The 16,722-nt window shown below is 35.2% G+C and overlaps 4 protein-coding genes across 4 annotated transcripts; 1 reads left to right on the forward strand and 3 right to left on the reverse strand.

Annotated features, from left to right (window-relative positions):
* Positions 1-1,369: 1,369 nt before the first annotated feature.
* On the forward strand, positions 1,370-4,600 carry LOC111781679 (probable rhamnogalacturonate lyase B). Its single transcript, XM_023662365.1, has 10 exons — positions 1,370-1,489; positions 1,994-2,112; positions 2,219-2,269; positions 2,377-2,493; positions 2,586-2,705; positions 2,799-2,934; positions 3,015-3,185; positions 3,275-3,540; positions 3,623-3,713; positions 3,806-4,600. The coding sequence occupies exons 1-10, from the start codon at positions 1,370-1,372 to the stop codon at positions 4,598-4,600; spliced, it is 1,986 nt and encodes a 661-aa protein (XP_023518133.1).
* A 2-nt stretch (positions 4,601-4,602) lies between these two features.
* Positions 4,603-8,504, reverse strand: LOC111781681 (elongator complex protein 4; the record flags this gene model as incomplete). The annotated part of the gene is made up of 9 exons (XM_023662366.1): positions 8,319-8,504; positions 7,615-7,837; positions 7,266-7,492; positions 7,111-7,183; positions 6,408-6,564; positions 5,558-5,636; positions 5,179-5,338; positions 5,016-5,107; positions 4,603-4,686 (listed from the first exon to the last, which is right to left on the reverse strand). Coding segments are annotated over exons 2-9 (1,008 nt in total), but the record flags the coding sequence as incomplete, so codon positions are not given.
* Positions 8,505-9,375: 871 nt separating this feature from the next.
* On the reverse strand, positions 9,376-11,026 carry LOC111781064 (UDP-glycosyltransferase 91A1-like). Its single transcript, XM_023661469.1, has one exon. The coding sequence runs from the start codon at positions 10,937-10,939 to the stop codon at positions 9,527-9,529; it is 1,413 nt and encodes a 470-aa protein (XP_023517237.1). The 5' UTR covers positions 10,940-11,026; the 3' UTR covers positions 9,376-9,526.
* A 2,343-nt stretch (positions 11,027-13,369) lies between these two features.
* LOC111782275 (UDP-glycosyltransferase 91A1-like) lies at positions 13,370-14,947 on the reverse strand. The gene has a single exon (XM_023663123.1). The coding sequence runs from the start codon at positions 14,907-14,909 to the stop codon at positions 13,497-13,499; it is 1,413 nt and encodes a 470-aa protein (XP_023518891.1). The 5' UTR covers positions 14,910-14,947; the 3' UTR covers positions 13,370-13,496.
* Positions 14,948-16,722: the final 1,775 nt, after the last annotated feature.

A 16,722-nucleotide genomic window follows, 5' to 3' on the forward strand; every position in this document is an offset into this window, starting at 1 on the left:
TTTTAGGAGTTATTTATTTTTTTTCTTCCATCAAATTTTTTATACGGTAAAAATTAATAAATTAATTAAAATTTGTATAGCGACTAAACTAATACGACCTTTTGTTAAAATCACGTCAGATTGAAATGCATTAAAATATAGTATCGAAATGTCTATGTCCAGTGAAATGCATTAAAATATAGTATCGAAATGTCTATGTCCAGTAGAATTAAAATGCATTACTATTAAAAAAAAATTGAAATGGATTAGAATATAGGATCGAAATGTCTATATAATATTGGAATGTCTACAATAGATTTAAAATGTATTACTATTAAAAAATACAACTATTCGTCAATTATTCCTACCTGGAATGATATGTTATCTAATCCGTTCTGTTTTTGTTCCTTTTTAACTTCTACCTCCCAACCATTTTTTTTGTTTTCACTTTTCAAAATTAAGACGGCACAAATTTAAATTTTAAATGGTAAATTGTCTGACTAATAATGATTTTTTTCTCAAAATTTATACATATTCCGTTTTCATTGGTTTAAATTATTAAAAACCACAATTTGTACATATTCCTTTTTCATTTGTTTAAATTATTAAAAATTCTGGTTTAAGAAAGTATAATAAAAGATTTGAAAGTTTAGTTCATCCTTCACAATAAATATTATTTTAATCCCTAAAATTTTAATAAAATCTAATTTTTTTTTAAATAAAATTAGAAGACTAATACACTCTTATTTAATAATTTTTGATAAATCAATAAGATTTCTAATATTTGATATGCATTAAATTCGGTATAAAATATTACTGAACAGAAAATATGAAATAAATCATGAATCTAATGATTCATTTATCCCAAATTTTTGAATAATTTATCTCGAACATATTACACTTCCATGCGAAAATCTCTATTTTTTGTTTTGAATATATTTATATTAGCATAAAAAAATTAATTATTAATTAAATTCCATAAACTAAAATAAAATCTATGATGAAAAACCTAATGTAGTTTAGAATTGGAATATCTAAAAATATCTCTTTAAATTATACTATTATTTTTTATTATATTTTTACATTTTGAATAGAAAATCTTTATCATATTTTATTAATTTTTATTATATTTTTAAATTTTGAATAGAAAATCTTTATCATATTTTAAAAATCCTTTCTTCTACTGTATAAACCCTTCCATTATATAAACCCAAGCCTGCAACCTTATTGAGACGAAACTCTCTGTAGAAAATAAGGAGAGAAAAAAAGGCTCTCTTCTACTGTATTTACGTTTTGGAGCTGATTGAACTGCGCCAACACAAAGAAGCCAATGGAGAAAGGCAAAAGAAGAAGCACACAGCCATGGATTTGTAAGCTTGAGCTCACTCCAATGGTGCTCCTTCTCTTATTCATCTTCACTTTATCGCTCGCCAAAGCACGGCCACAACAGCAGCATTCGTCCCCGCCGTTGGCGCCCGACGTATTCCTACAATGGCAGATTCGTGGACAGGTGCCAATCCTTCTTCCTCTTCTACTTATATTTCTATTGCTACTATAGGAGAATCGTTGAAAGGTGACATCTTAAGTCCACTGTGAATAGATATTATTTTTTAAAACGTGTCGGTCTGGTTCTTTAGACTTCCCCTCATTCGTTTTTAAAACAGTTTGTGCCCTTTTTAGATTTTTCCTCAAAGTTTTTAAAATGGATCTGTGTTTCTATACCCTTGTAAGAAATGTTTTGTTCTCCTCTCTAACCGACGATGTAGGGTCAACAATCCACCTCCTTTGGAGCCCAGTATCCTTGCTTACACTCGTTCCCTTCTCTAATTGCTTCCTTTTTGAGCTTTTCCTTTCGAACTTCTCCTCAAAGTTTAATATAGAAGTCTGTTGGGAAGAAGTTTCCACACTCTTACAAGGAATACTTTGTTCTCCTCTCCAACTATGGGATATACCGAGAATCTTAAATTATTTAACCCATATAGTTTTTTTAATCATTGAAATTTTGCTAACACAGGTGGCAATGGACAATGGGTTGATTCGAGTCACTTTTTCTCGCGAAGGCAATGTTATTGGCATAAAATACAATAACATGGATAACATACTTGATTATCACAATGCATACAATAACAGAGCGTAAATATCTAAATTTTTCTCTTTTTATTTTTATTTTTATTTTTATTATTATTACATTATAATGTTCTTATAATTAGACTAAATTTATTATTGACATATTGCGTAGATATTTGGATTTGGCTTGGAACACCCCAAATCAGACAAGTATTATTGAAAGGTAAATACGAAAAATATAAATTACATAAATAAATCCATTTATTTAATTTTATAAGAAAAAAAAATGAAAAAAATAAATATTTAAACTTGAGAACTGTATATTTACAGAGTAAAGGCAACCAATGTGAAGGTGATTACAGCCACGGGTGACCAAATAGAGCTTTCATTCACCCGATATTGGAATTCTTCAGACCCTTTCTCAGTCCCTTTGAACATAGACCAGAGGTACTCCCTTCCTTACATTATGAAGAGTCGTAATTCCTAATAATATTATGGAGAGTTGTAATTCCTAACAATAACTAATTTATTGTTATCAGGTATATTCTGAGACGGGGCGATTCTGGATACTATACGTATAGCATGTTTGAACGGCTGGAAACTTGGCCTGAACTTGAAGTGGACGAGATCAGAATCGCGTACAAGGCCCTAAGAGACAAGTTAGTTTTGCCACGTCATGGTTTAATCATCCCTTATTTATAAAAATTATATTATTAATTTTGTGATGATTTGATGTAATTCTCAACGGTCAGATTTCATTACATGGCGGTATCAGACGATCGACAGAGGACCATGCCCACGCAACTGGACCGGATGACTGGGCAGCGTCTCGCTTACGCGGAGGCGGTTCTCATAACCCAACCCACCAACCCGGACGTCAAAGGAGAGGTATAGTTTTATTTTATTTATACAAATATAAAGTATAATTTTTTTTTCGTGCAATGGGGGAATGATTGTGTGCGATGCAGGTGGACGATAAGTACCAGTACTCGCAAGAGAATATGGATAACAGGGTGCATGGATGGGTGTCTAGGGACCCAAACGTGGGGTTCTGGATGATCACGGCCAGTGATGAGTTTCGTTCGGGGGGGCCGGTCAAGCAAGAACTCACATCCCACGTTGGCCCCACAACTCTTACGGTAAGCCATGCACACCCGATTTCAAAATTTTATTTTATAATTATTTTTAATTAAATCAAATATATGATTTATTGTTTATAATTTAAAAGGTGTTCAAGAGTAATCATTATGCGGGTAAGGATGCTTCGATGAGATTTAAGGAGGGAGAAGCATGGAAAAAGGTTTTCGGTCCGGTTTTCATTTATCTAAACTCGGACCCGACCGGCACTGAAACCCCGGGTTCACTATGGGAAGATGCTAAAAACCAGATGAGGATAGAGAGGGGGAAGTGGCCGTATGGGTTCGTTGAGTCAAAAGAATTTCCAAGATCAGAGGAAAGAGGCAGCGTTAGTGGCCGATTAATGGTCCGAGATAGGTTCGTGGGCTTCCCTCGCTGTGTTTGTCTAATTCTAATTATGTTATTAAGGATAAACGACATCGTTTTTGTTTTGGGCCAGATTCGCCAAGAAGGGGCAAATGTGGGCCGATTCTGCGTTTGTGGGCCTCGCAGCTCCCGGGGAAGTGGGGTCTTGGCAAACTGAGAGCAAGGTCAAATTTAATTTTATATTTTTTCTTTCAAAATTTTAATAATTTATATTTTTCCTTTTGATGAAACTGATAATCGACTTTATAATCCATAGGGGTATCAATTTTGGACACGAGCGGATGAAGATGGAAATTTCTTCATTCAAAATATAAGGCCGGGAAACTACAATCTCTACGCATGGGTACCCGGCGTCATTGGCGATTACAAGTACGACGGCGACATCATTGTCACGGCGGCGAGTTCCACTAACCTGAGCGTGCTGATTTACGACCCACCACGACGAGGCCCAACTCTGTGGGAGATCGGCATCCCTGACCGGAAGGCAGCCGAGTTCTACATACCGGATCCTGAACCCACCTTAACGAGCCACTTTTACAACAACACCAAAATTCAAACCCCAGATAAGTTCCGGCAGTACGGTATCTGGGCACGCTACGCTGATTTGTACCCTGATCAGGATCTGGTGTACAACGTTGACACGGATGACTACCGTCGCCATTGGTTTTACGCTCACGTAACAAGAGCCACTGGATCCGGGGACTACCAAGCAACTACGTGGCAGATTGTGTTTCGTCTTCGAGGACCCATAAAGACCGGAACCTATACGCTCCGGTTGGCGTTGGCCTCCAGTAGTCATGGGGTGGTCGATGTCCGGTTCAACAACCCGTTGGCCAGACGACCTGCTTTCACGACCGGGTATTGGAACGCAGGAAGAGATAACGCAATTGCAAGACATGGCATTCATGGGCTGTATAGGTTATTCAACTTCGATGTTCCCATTTATTATTTGGTCGAAGGAGACAACGTAATCTATCTTACACAGAGAAGACATGCGGGTCCTTTCCTAGGAGTAATGTACGACTACATACGATTTGAAGGTGTAGAGTAGNGCGCTTGATTAAGACATTCTAAAACTAAAAACCTTCTCTTTTGCAACTTTATAGAGAATGTAGTCGCCTCAAGAATTCTTGGAACCTGCAATCAAATTTTGGATCCATGAGCATGATGTAAAAGCCAGCTAAAAAGGAGATATCAGTCATATAGGAAATTAAACCAACCCAAAGAGTAATGCGCGTATCAACCCCAATAAGAAATAAATACATTAGAACGCTATCTACGGCTTTAAGAGTCGATAACCATTCAGAGCTACTAGCAAATATTGCACTCAATCATGGCACATGATTGAAGTATGGACCAAAACCAATAGAAATATGCAGAACAGTGAAGTAACAAGCATTGGAAGAAAATTTTGCACAAGCAGCATTTCATCGTTGGGTCCATTCCTAAGTTACAGGTATGCATACCTGCGTATTGATTTGAGCCACTTTATGAATATTGAGAAGGCCAACCATGTCTTGGTAACCAGTGAGGAGATTTGCTAATTCCTTATCCTCATCTGCAATAGTTTTAGTCAATATCTCATTGATGCTAGAGACAATAAGGCAAATTGAGATGCTACGTCTAAACCTGGGATTGCCTTGACAGAAAGCAAGGTATCTGCCATGTGCTGCCATCTTTTAGAGAAGGATGGCAAAAGAAGGGAAGGCGAAAACGTCACCACAGCTACTGCATTTGAGGACCTTAGCATGCTTTTCAGAGACCTTAAAAAGGAAAGCATTTCCCATTCCTGCAGCACCAGCTTTACAATGAGAGCTCAAATAATCGAGAAAAAAAAAGAAAAACACTTGTTTTAAATTTTAGATTACCGACAGAGGTTTTTTTTTAATCCAATACCCCGTTTCATATCTTCTATGGAGGAAAGTGAGCACAGAGATTTATCAAGTATAATGGAGCAAACAATCATTATAATGGTAACCAAAGAGCGTAAATTCAATTTGTCACTAACCATGTTGGAATGATCACATTGTGGAGCACATAACGATTGAATGGAAATACGGCCAGCAGAGGATATATTGCCGTCATTTCTGGAATTGTCATGTGACAACAAAGTAAGTACAATATATTGTCAGCAACAAAGGAAGATGATCATCCAGATAAAGGAACAGAATGAACACATTTAAATATGTAAAAAATGAAAATTAAAATGAACTTCAGGCTACCCCAATTGACAGATTCACATTTTCTTTAATTTTCATACGTAAATAAGAGAATGCACAAGGTTAAGGTTACAGAGCAGTACAGATGAAAGAGGACCTCAACAGATAAAATATTTAATTCAATCCCTAATTCAGGCATTATATCAGATAAATTCCACACCTCTCACAATCTAGCAAAGAAGTCTTCTTGAATACCAAATCTGAAAATGGGATAAACCATTGATGAAATAAAGAATAAGTCATTTCAGATTGGCCTGAAGCACTTCTCTGGCATTTAGAGGTAGAAAATGAACTCAGGTAGTTACCATCGGAGAAAACTACATTTCATGAAAACGCTACATTATGCAATTTGGTGCCTAATTATGTTTCCAAATCCAAAGAACCTCTACACTGAATAAGAAGATCCTATTTCTGTTTAACAAACTTTCTCCAAATACAAAAGAAGGATCTGTACCCGAGGTCTCAATCCAACTACTTCATCTCCAGCCACCTCAAAAACAGATTAGCACTTCTTCGTTACATCAAACGAGAATAGTTGCTAGACATCTTTTACAATAACTTCAATTGAATATACTTCACAAACTAATGCAATGACTGAAACTGATACATTCTAGAGGGAAAAGTAGAGGTAAACATTACCTTGGAACTTGTGATAGGAATGTGGCGCAACGATCAAGTGTAGTAGAAAGACTAGAAGAATCTAGTATACTAACACATTCCACATGCTTCCCGCTGAAAAAATGTCTGTCAAAGGGCTTTCGCAAATCAAAGTCATTGCAAAACTCGTATTTACCATCTGTACAAGCATTAAATAATTAACCCTATAAGAATAATATTGCACCCATATTAAACTTGTGTCAGGGAGAGTGAGCCATTATTTTTTTTTTTTTTTTTGGGGGGGGGGGGGGATTGGGGAAAATGAACAGATCTCAAGATGCATTTTTTTAACATTTATGATGCAAGATGCAACCACGCAAATGAATTAGTATTTAGTTACTACACAATAACATATCTTCCATCCTTTAAAGGGAAAAAGGGATAAAATCTCAGAAGGTAACAGAAAAAAAAAAAAAAAAAAAAAAAAAAAAANAAAAAAAAAAAAAAAAAAAAAAAAAAAAAAAAAAAAAAAAAAAAAAAAAAAAAAACTAGAAGGAATGCAATAAACGTGAACTAAAGATATATACTGCAGAAAATTGGACTGAAACATGTACTTTTTCCTTGAAAACTTCACCATAATATGGACAAGCAGTTACACCACACAACCAACACAAATTATTAGTTGTTGTTCATTGAGATTGAATTCCGGGAAAAAATTATTAGGTTGAGGTTTCAGTAAGTTTACCAATGGCATTGACGCTCTCTTGACTTTCGCCAAAATACTTCTTATATTGCCAGGCAATCCTTAAGCCCTTCTCCTGAAATGAATTCAACCAGATCTATCTTTCCATCCAAATCCAAAATCAAAAGAATTGAAAAGGTTAATGAGAAGTGGAACACCTGTTCAGCAGAACTGTCACGAGATTTATTATCTTTTGATGTCCCTGGGCTTGGCAAAGTACCCAAGAATCCTCTTGGGTCTCTAGATGGACTAGCATAAAGAAGGGGTTGGTTGTGAACAAGTCCCTGAGACATAAAATTCCGCAGTAAAAGCATGTGATGAGGAGCTTCTGCATCTTCCATCACCAAGACTAAGCTTCCCAAAGGAAACCCACCACAAAGAATCTCTGCAACCAAACAAAAGGAGAAATTAAGACTAGTCCAAATGAATAACATGGGTATAGATTACAAGTCTTCAACATTTCAATTCCCAACAATTTTGAACTGATGAATATGATGCAGAAAGTACTGTCAAGGTCTGGTATTCCGGATGAAATGAATGTTGTGCCATTGGGACCATGTTTAAGTCCTGGCGTCTGAGATGAATGTGCAGAAGAAAGGTTGCGTGAGAAGCTGCTTGTCCTAGGCTTTGTCGTCGCTGCCATAGTCGGGTTAATACTCTGCAGTTTTGAGCAAATCGTCCAATAAAATGTAGCTCTCTGGTCAATTCAAGTCAATGAAAACCCTGAAAGCTGCAATTAACCATCTTAAAACATACAGACGCGTAACAATGCTAAACTAATTGGGAAAAGAAGAAAAGGAGGGTGACAGAATAAGATCAAAACATGATGTAGAGATGTGAAATATCCGTGATAGTTAAAAACTAAAAGTTGAACAAGAAATTATACTTGCATACATATAGATATTTGTACGTTTGATGGAAACGAAGTGGGGGATGGGGTGTAAAAGGCAATAGCTTCAAGTGAAATTCATGTAAACGATCGAAAAAACTTCCATCATTTTGAAGTATACCCCTAAAAAAACTCAATCAGTCCCAAAAGTTCTCGCAAGTTCTAATAAATTCATATCGGCATTTCATCGAACACTTGGTCGGCAATACACAAAAGAAGATTATTTTAGCAAGCCAACACCAGAAAAAGCCAGCAAAATTGGGGAATAAATTCAAAGATTGGTTATGGCCCGTTTCTACACAAAGATTCACGAAGAACATACCTCAAATGCAATGATCTGGATTGTGTTTCCCTCCACGCAGAAGACGTTAATAGCTTACAAGATTGGCTCAACTCGTAGGTATGTTAATAGCATCCAGAAACCACTTCGTATTTTCAGAAATAAGTCATATGCGGCGCTACTTCAGAATCTTTGCCCGCGATAGTTCAAGAACTCACAGAGAAGCAATTATAAGTGGTAATTTTTTAAAAAAGTTCATTTCTTTAAATTTTTTATTTTATGAAATTAAATTTTAAATTTTAAAACTTTATGTAATAAATTATTCCTAGACCAATTCTACAATAATAATAATAAATACAAAGTCTAGGGCACTCGTTTTTTTCTAGTTTATTAATTTTAATAAAATTATTTATATTATTTAATTAATTTCAATGCATAGGAGACTTAAACAATCCCATTCAATTAAAACAATCACATTCCATAATATAAACTATATATATATTTATATATATAAAAGAAATTAGTTAAAATTAATATGAAAGTATAAATTCAATTAAAATATTAGATTAAAAAAAAATGAACATGTGAACCTATATTATGATCGTATAACAATTCATGCTCGACCAAGATGAACATAAAGAACAAGAGAATACAAGTCATCAATGGAATCTAATATTCGATGATGAATAATGGCTAAAGGTTGTATTCTCTTCTGGTTAAGTTAATAACTATGGAGTGCGTAGGTTGTTGAGCTATCCTAACACCTGGGTCCTTCTGAACTTAATCCATTCTAAATTATTTTACTTCTTAAAAACAAACCCAACTGTGGTTTGGGAGAATGAAAGAATAATCTCCTTTTTCTTCAACGGGAAAAGAATAAGAATTATATTCTTTAAATCACAACTTTTTATTCTCTTTTCTTTTCTTTCTCACCGAGACCGAACAAATTCCAATTCCAAAACACTGCTTCTTCTATCCAATCCTCTCTACCTCCGGCGGCCGCCATCTCCAAAAGACTCCGCCGCCGTCTCCTCCGACAAAGGACACCTTTATTTTGGATGGTTTCGGACAGATCTGAAATGTAGGAGTTTTCTTTGGATATCTGTAAGTAACTTCCAGACAAATATCGATGGAAGCCTTAATTTATTTAAAGCTACAAAAATCTTTATGTGATCATCAGTACAACCAACAAATTGTTCTTGAACAGAATGAAGAAATTAAGAGACACAATTAATTATTTATTTGATCGCTCAAACTTCAATACCCTGTGAATCCTTGTTGTTGTTTCTATGCATTTTCAGATAGCCCAGAAACTCATCGATTAACCCATCGTCTCGTTCTTTGTTCACGAACAAATCCTTCATCTCTTTTACTCTGTCTCTGTAAATCTTACCTTCATCCTTCACCATTACCAAATTCAATGATTCCGCCACCGAATCGCTTGTAAATGATCCATCCACTTCGCTCCTCGGAACAGAGTAACCCATCTTCTTCTCTTCCAATACTCTTGCATTGATCCCTTGATCCGCCAAAAACGTCAGTAATATCAGAGATCTTTCACTCTGAATCGCTTCCACAACAGAGCTCCACCCAGCGTGCGTCAAAAACCCACCCACTGACTCATGTCCCAATATCTTCAACTGCGGCGCCCACGTGGTGCACACCACGCCCCGCCCTTTGGTTTGTTCCTCGAACCCATCAGGTAACTCGATTGGGTCCGGATCGCTAGGTCCACGCCGGGTCCTCAACACCCAGAAAAACGGCAGCTCCGATTTCTCCAACCCTAACGCGATCTCGGTAAGTTCGTGTTGATTCGGCTTGGCCTCGCTTCCGAATGCCACGTAGACCACCAACCCTTTGGGTTGTTGGTCGAGCCATTGTTTAATCGGCTGCCATGCTGGATTCTCGTCACCGGAATCATACTCCGACGTCGGAAGTTGACCGATTGGGAAAACGGTTTTACCGCATATATCTCCAAGTACTTCAATCCAGTCCTGATTGAATTCAGGGCAAGCTCTCACAACCACTACATCGCTATAGCGAACATTAATTTTAAAGCGATCTAAATCAGACACGCCGGTAATGTTACCGGCAACGCTGTCGAAAATCTTCATGACTTCAAAGTAACGAAACGCGACGGTTGTTGGAAAAGGAACCCATTCCGGCGGAACTGTGAAGTCCTCTGGTTTAGTCCGTTTATCTCCGGATCTGGCTCCAAAAAACACCAGACATTCGGGAATGAAAATACTGAACAGAGCAGTCTTAATCCCAAGGCTGGGTCCGATCTCTTGACCCAACCAATAGGAAACAAAGTCACATAAGACCCAATCGGCATCGGAAGTTCGAAGAAACTCGGCGAGGGGTTGCTTTAGGCCGTCGTAGGCCTTTTTAAGATACTGAACTTGTTCGAAAGGGACATCGGTGGTGGCCTCTGCGCACGGCGGCAGATTTTCGACTTGAGGCAGAGGAATTCCGACGAAGCGGAGAAAAGGAGACAAATGGGGCGGGAGTTTCGGGAGACGGTCGATGTTTCTGGGAGTGGAAACGAAGGAGACCCGGTGACCCTTTTGAGCTATGAGTTTGCAGAGCTCGAGATAGGGAATCATATGGCCAAAAGCCAGCCATGGGAAGAACACTATGTGGAGATTCTTATCGCCGGCCATGGAAAGGTTGCAGGGTCGCTTACTAGTACAATATGCCAATAATGTCGGAGATGGTAGGTAAGGGATAATGTTTCTAAATAATTTACGAGATTATTATTTTGCACACGTGCCAAATACGTCTTTTTATATTTTATGTTTAATATTTTGCATATTGAATTATTTTAAAGTTTAATTTTTTACTATATTCAATAAATAGTTATATATAAAAAATATCAAAATTTATTAATAAAACTTATTTATGATTAATTATTTTGTTTTAATAAAATATTATGATAGGGTTTATAATTCATTTATTAGTAAAATTTGACGCTATTAATAAATAGATAAAACCTCTCAATGCAATGTTTGCAAAGCGTACGTCTGTGAATATATTAATAAAACAATAATTTAATGATAATGAGTTTTATAATAATAAATTTTAATAAATTAAAATAATAGTCAAAGTTTCAAAAATTAATAATTATTTGGAATGAAGTAAAATATACTTTTTAATCTTTACATTTGAAATTAGCGTATTTTACCGACTTCAATTACATGATAATAAATTTTTATTTTATTCAATTGAAACTGAAAATAAAATAAAAAGTGTAAATTTTAATGAATATAATCTTGATTGGATTTAAACGGTAATATTTTGTATAAAACTCAGAAGTAATAAAAAAAATTGATAAAAAATGAATTATTAAAATTAAATTAAAGAAAATAAAATATGTAAATTAAAATTGATAAAGTGACATAATATAATCTTTTTACTATTTTACTAATGTTGTTGAAAGCCATTGGTTTCTTTAAATTTAAAAAAAAAAATGTTACCGATAGATTCAATGTTACTCATATTTTTTCAAAAATTACAATATTATCGTTAACATTTCATAAACGTTTTAAAACTATTATTACGGTAAAGATTCATTTAATTTAAGTCATTACTATCCGACTTTTTCTTTTAAAAATATGAAAATTAGGAAACATATTTGATTTAAATATTGAATTTCGAGAAAAGCATTAAAGCATAAACTACTTGTCACATTTAGGAAATATTTAGTAAAAAACACGTGAAAACATGTACAACATAACATAGGTCAAAGCTTCATTCATCACTCCACATGAAACTTTACCGACTGTTTTAAACAAAGGTGAGTATTTATAAAATATTTAATAAGTGACTTTACTATTGAAATCGAAAAAATGTGAATACAAGCCGCATGAATCATGACGTTCTCTTTTATACTAAGACCTGAAACCATGACTTTAGGTTCCAGTTTTTTCAGGCTCAGAATATGTATCATCGTTTTAATACAAATAGTTCTCTATGCACCACTTTCAGACCCAAGACCCACATGACTCGTGTTACTTTCATAATCTCCAGGCCTTTTTAGTATATACCATTTTAGTAAGTTGTATCACTTTCATACTCATCAACCTTATACTAAATGCTAAATGTCGGTAAGGACCAGTAAAAGTCATAGAAAAGGAAACAAGAATATGCCTTTTTTCCGAATTATGAATCACACACATACATGAGGTCCAGAGATGTTCATCTTTGCGATCTATTTCATTCCCATCCCTACAAAAATTTTCATTTACTTTTCCAAGGATTGGGACGGAGATTTTCCTTTTCTTATTTAAAAAAATAATAGTCATTTTAAATAAAACTTTTTAATGTATACATTTGATTGGTCATTGAATCAGTCTTGTTGTTAGAAATTGGAATTGAACAGTTGAAATAATTTCATATATAATAATAAATAAAATATAAAATTAATCTACAGGACAAAATTACATAATTTTCAAATTGAAGAAAAATTCCAAAAATAAATAATGATTATTTTTTTAGATATAAATTAATAGTTGAATTAATGGCTATGAACGACAAAAGCAAAACAAACATGAATAAATTAGTCCAATTAACAAAAAAAAATTCAAATGTTTACCAATCAAATAAACCAAAGCCACATAAAATTTGAAACTTGCAATGGAATATAGAAAATGAAAACTCGAAACCAAACTTAAAAAGTCTTTGTTTGAAGTGGGGGTGGGGATCGGTCAAAAAATTGGGCTGTGACTTAGACGGGAAATATAATCTCAATCTCCACCCTTAATTATCATGGAGAAATCTCTCGTCACTCCTTCCTACGATTAAGTAGGGTTTTGAATTATAATTTTTTATCATATATATCTTTTAATTTATTACTATTTTTATATAGTTGTAATTTATTTTATTATAAATTGAGAACTTTTTTCCACCCTTTTATTACAATATCATAAACATTTCTTTTAAAAAGTAGTTCTCATCAACCACATTCATAGCATTACCATATTAAAGCATCAATCTTTAATATGGCGGCCGCCGTCTGTTTCTTCTCCCCACTCCTCTGTACCTCCGGCGGCGGTCGTCTTCTTCAAAATAGATCCGACAAAGAACACGACAAATATCAAAGGAAGCCTTAATTTAAAGCCACAATAATCTTTATGATCATCAGTACAACGAACAAACTGTTCTTGAACAACAACCACAAATTAAGACACACAATTAATTATTCAACAATTATTTGATTGCTCAAACTTCAATGTCCTGTGAATCATTGTTGTTGTTTCTATGCATTTTCAGATAGCCCAGAAACTCATCGATTAACCCATCGTTTCGTTCTTTGTTCACGAACAAATCTTTCATTTCTTTTATTCTGTCTCTGTAAATCTTACCTTCATCCTTCACCACTACCAAATTCAATGATTCCGCCACCGAATCGCTCGTAAATGAACCATCCACTTCGCTCCTCGGAACAGAGTAACCCATCTTCTTCTCTTCCAATACTCTTGCGTTGGTTCCTTGATCCGCCAAAAATGTCAGTAATATCAGACCCTTTTCACTCTGAACCGCTTCCACAACAGAGCTCCACCCAGCGTGCGTCAAAATCCCACCCACTGACTCATGTCCCAATATCTTCAACTGCGGCGCCCACGTGGTGCACACCACGCCCCGCCCTTTGGTTCGTTCCTCGAACCCATCAGGTAACTCAATTGGGTCCGGATCGCTAGGTCCTCGCCGGGTCCTCAACACCCAGAAAAACGGCAGCTCCGATTTCTCCAATCCTAACGCGATCTCGGTAAGTTCGTGTTGATTCGGCTTGGCCTCGCTTCCGAATGCCACGTAAACCACCAACCCTTTGGGTTGTTTGTCGAGCCATTCCTTAATCCTCTGCCACGCTGGATTCTCGTCACCGGAATCATACTCCGACGTCGGAAGTTGACCGATTGGGAAAACGGTTTTACCGCATATATCTCCAAGTACTTCAATCCATTCCTGATTAAATTCAGGGCAAGCTCTCACAGCCACTAAATCGCTGTAGTGAGCACTCATTTTTAAGCGATCTAGATCAGAAACGCCGGTGATGTTACCGGCAACGCTGTCGAAAATCTTCTTGATTTCGAAGTAACGATACGCCACGGTTGTTGGAAAAGGAACCCATTCCGGCGGAACTGTGAAGTCCTCTGGTTTAGTCCGTTTATCTCCGGACATGGGTCCGAAAAATCCCAGACATTCGGGAGTGAAAATACTGAAGAAAGCAGTCTTAATCCCAAGGCTGGGTCCGATCTCTTGACCCAACCAATAGGAAGCGAAGTCATATAAGACCCAATCCGCATCGGTGGTTCGAAGAAAGTCAGCGAGGGGTTGCTTCAGGTCGTCGTAGGCCTTTTTAAGATACTGAACGACGTCGTAAGGGACATCGGTGGTGGCCTCCGCGTTTGGCGGCAGATTTTCGACTTGAGGCAGAGGAATTCCGACGAAGCGGAGAAAAGGAGACAAATGGGGCGGGAGCTTCGGGAGACGGTCGATGTTTCTGGGAGTGGAGACGAAGGAGACACGGTGACCCTTTTGAGCTATGAGCTTGCAGAGCTCGAGATAGGGAATCATGTGGCCGAAGGCGAGCCATGGGAAGATCACTATGTGGAGATTGTTGTCGGCGGCCATGGAAAGGCTGCGAGGTCGCTTGTGGAAATATGGCAGTAGTGGTGGAGATGGGGGGATACATATTGAGGGATAATATTTTTAAAATGTGAATAATTTATGAGGATTTTTTTAATTTAATTTAATTTATTTTATATTTTGGTTGCGTGGAAAATAAGTCCTTTTATTTTATTTTATTTTATTCTTTTCAGATTGTCGATTGCAAATGGATGTATATTGAATCATTAAATTTATATTTATAAAGTTTAATGGTTTGCTAAACAATTTATGATCTAAGATTATACTTGTGGAAATTATTAGGAAGTTTGACAATTAATTTTCTGTTAGTGAACTTGTCATGAACATGAACAGCAGACTTGTAAATTTGTAACTTAGATCGCGTCTTAAAAACTTATGATATAAGTTTAGAATTGTGGTGATGATGAAAAAACTAGTTGAAACAACAATTTACGGATCTAGAGAATCCAAGAGAAATTTTGTGGGTTGGAGGTCTAGATTGGTCCACGACTAAGAACTTAAACTAGCTTCCACTAAATTAGCTTAAGTGGAACGTACTAACTTAGGGTGTAGCCTAGAAAGAACTTGCTCTTAGGACGTACTAACTTAGGGTGTAGCCTAGGAAGAACGTGCTCTTAGGACGAACTCCTAAGACAGAAGGCATTGACTTGAGAATGAACTAGAATTACTAGCAAGCTGTTTACCAAGTATATTTTATATTCTTTTTAGATGGAGCTTGATGTAACGGACAAGACGGAGGCGCACATGGGCTTTTGGTTAGAAGGAGTCACGTCATATCCGAGTCTAGATTTTCTTTTATATTTGTCTTTCATGTTCGTAGTTTGTAATTCTTGAAAAGTGAGTAGTTATGATTTGGTATAAAATTAAAATGTAAGGTAAGAAAAATAATAATAATAATAATAAATGAATTATTAAATTACACATGAAACAACTAAAGTAAGAGATGCAAAGTAAAATTGATAAAGCGATATAATAATTAAAAAGAAAAAGAAAATCAAATTTTATAAACAATTACAGAAAGAAACAAACAAAAATCAAATTTTATAAAGAATCTCTTTATAAACAATTACAGTTTTTCGAGAACCTAAATTTGGTCGAAAGTGATTGGATACGATTTTTTATATTTTAATATTAACAGTGCAATACAAGGTTGTCCATGTAATATAATTTGAGTTTTTTTTAATATTAAAAAAAAAAGAAAAAAAAAAAGGAGAAAATCAGAATTTCATGTTTTATCATTATTATTATTTTCTTTTGCTATTTATACTATATGATAAATTGTGGCATGAAATTTTGTAAGAAAAAAAAATATATTCATATTGTTTCAGTGAACTTAAAACATGTGTATGGTACAAAATTGATGAAATGTCAAAGAAAGACGACATTAGAGTTAAATTTTTTAGTTTTGGTAAAGTTTATTTAATGATTAATTTCTACACTAATCAAACTAATATTTTATACAAATTTTACGTTATTCTTTATTAAAATTAATGGGTGAACATTTCATTAAGTCTGAGATCTAAAATGAAATAAAAAATTTTAAGAGAAAATTGATACAAACTTCTTGGTTTAAGAGTATAAATTAATTTTTTTAAAATATATTTAATTCATCTTAGTCAACAAAAACGTTGTTGTCGGGTAAGATTTTATTTGTTTATTTAATTATTTTGTTGTTATTAATTATTAAGTGTAGGTCATTTTAGATGTAACGTAGGAAGTTTGTCGGGTAGCGCAGACTGCAGATCTCGTTTATTAAAAAAAAAAAAAAAAAAAAAAAAAAAAAAAAAAAAAAAAAAAA

Source organism: Cucurbita pepo, chromosome LG19 (genome assembly GCF_002806865.2).
Source record: "Cucurbita pepo subsp. pepo cultivar mu-cu-16 chromosome LG19, ASM280686v2, whole genome shotgun sequence".
In the NCBI taxonomy this organism is placed as follows: Eukaryota; Viridiplantae; Streptophyta; class Magnoliopsida; order Cucurbitales; family Cucurbitaceae; genus Cucurbita; species Cucurbita pepo.

Coding starts and splice junctions, on each gene's coding strand:
- LOC111781679 (XM_023662365.1), top strand. CDS start 1,370: ATGGTGCTCCTTCTCTTATTCATCTTCACTTTATCGCTCGCCAAAGCA. Junction 3,186..3,274: donor TTGGCCCCACAACTCTTACG/GTAAGCCATGCA, acceptor ATAATTTAAAAG/GTGTTCAAGAGTAATCATTA. Junction 3,714..3,805: donor CTTGGCAAACTGAGAGCAAG/GTCAAATTTAAT, acceptor TATAATCCATAG/GGGTATCAATTTTGGACACG.
- LOC111781064 (XM_023661469.1), bottom strand. CDS start 10,939: ATGGCCGGCGATAAGAATCTCCACATAGTGTTCTTCCCATGGCTGGCT.
- LOC111782275 (XM_023663123.1), bottom strand. CDS start 14,909: ATGGCCGCCGACAACAATCTCCACATAGTGATCTTCCCATGGCTCGCC.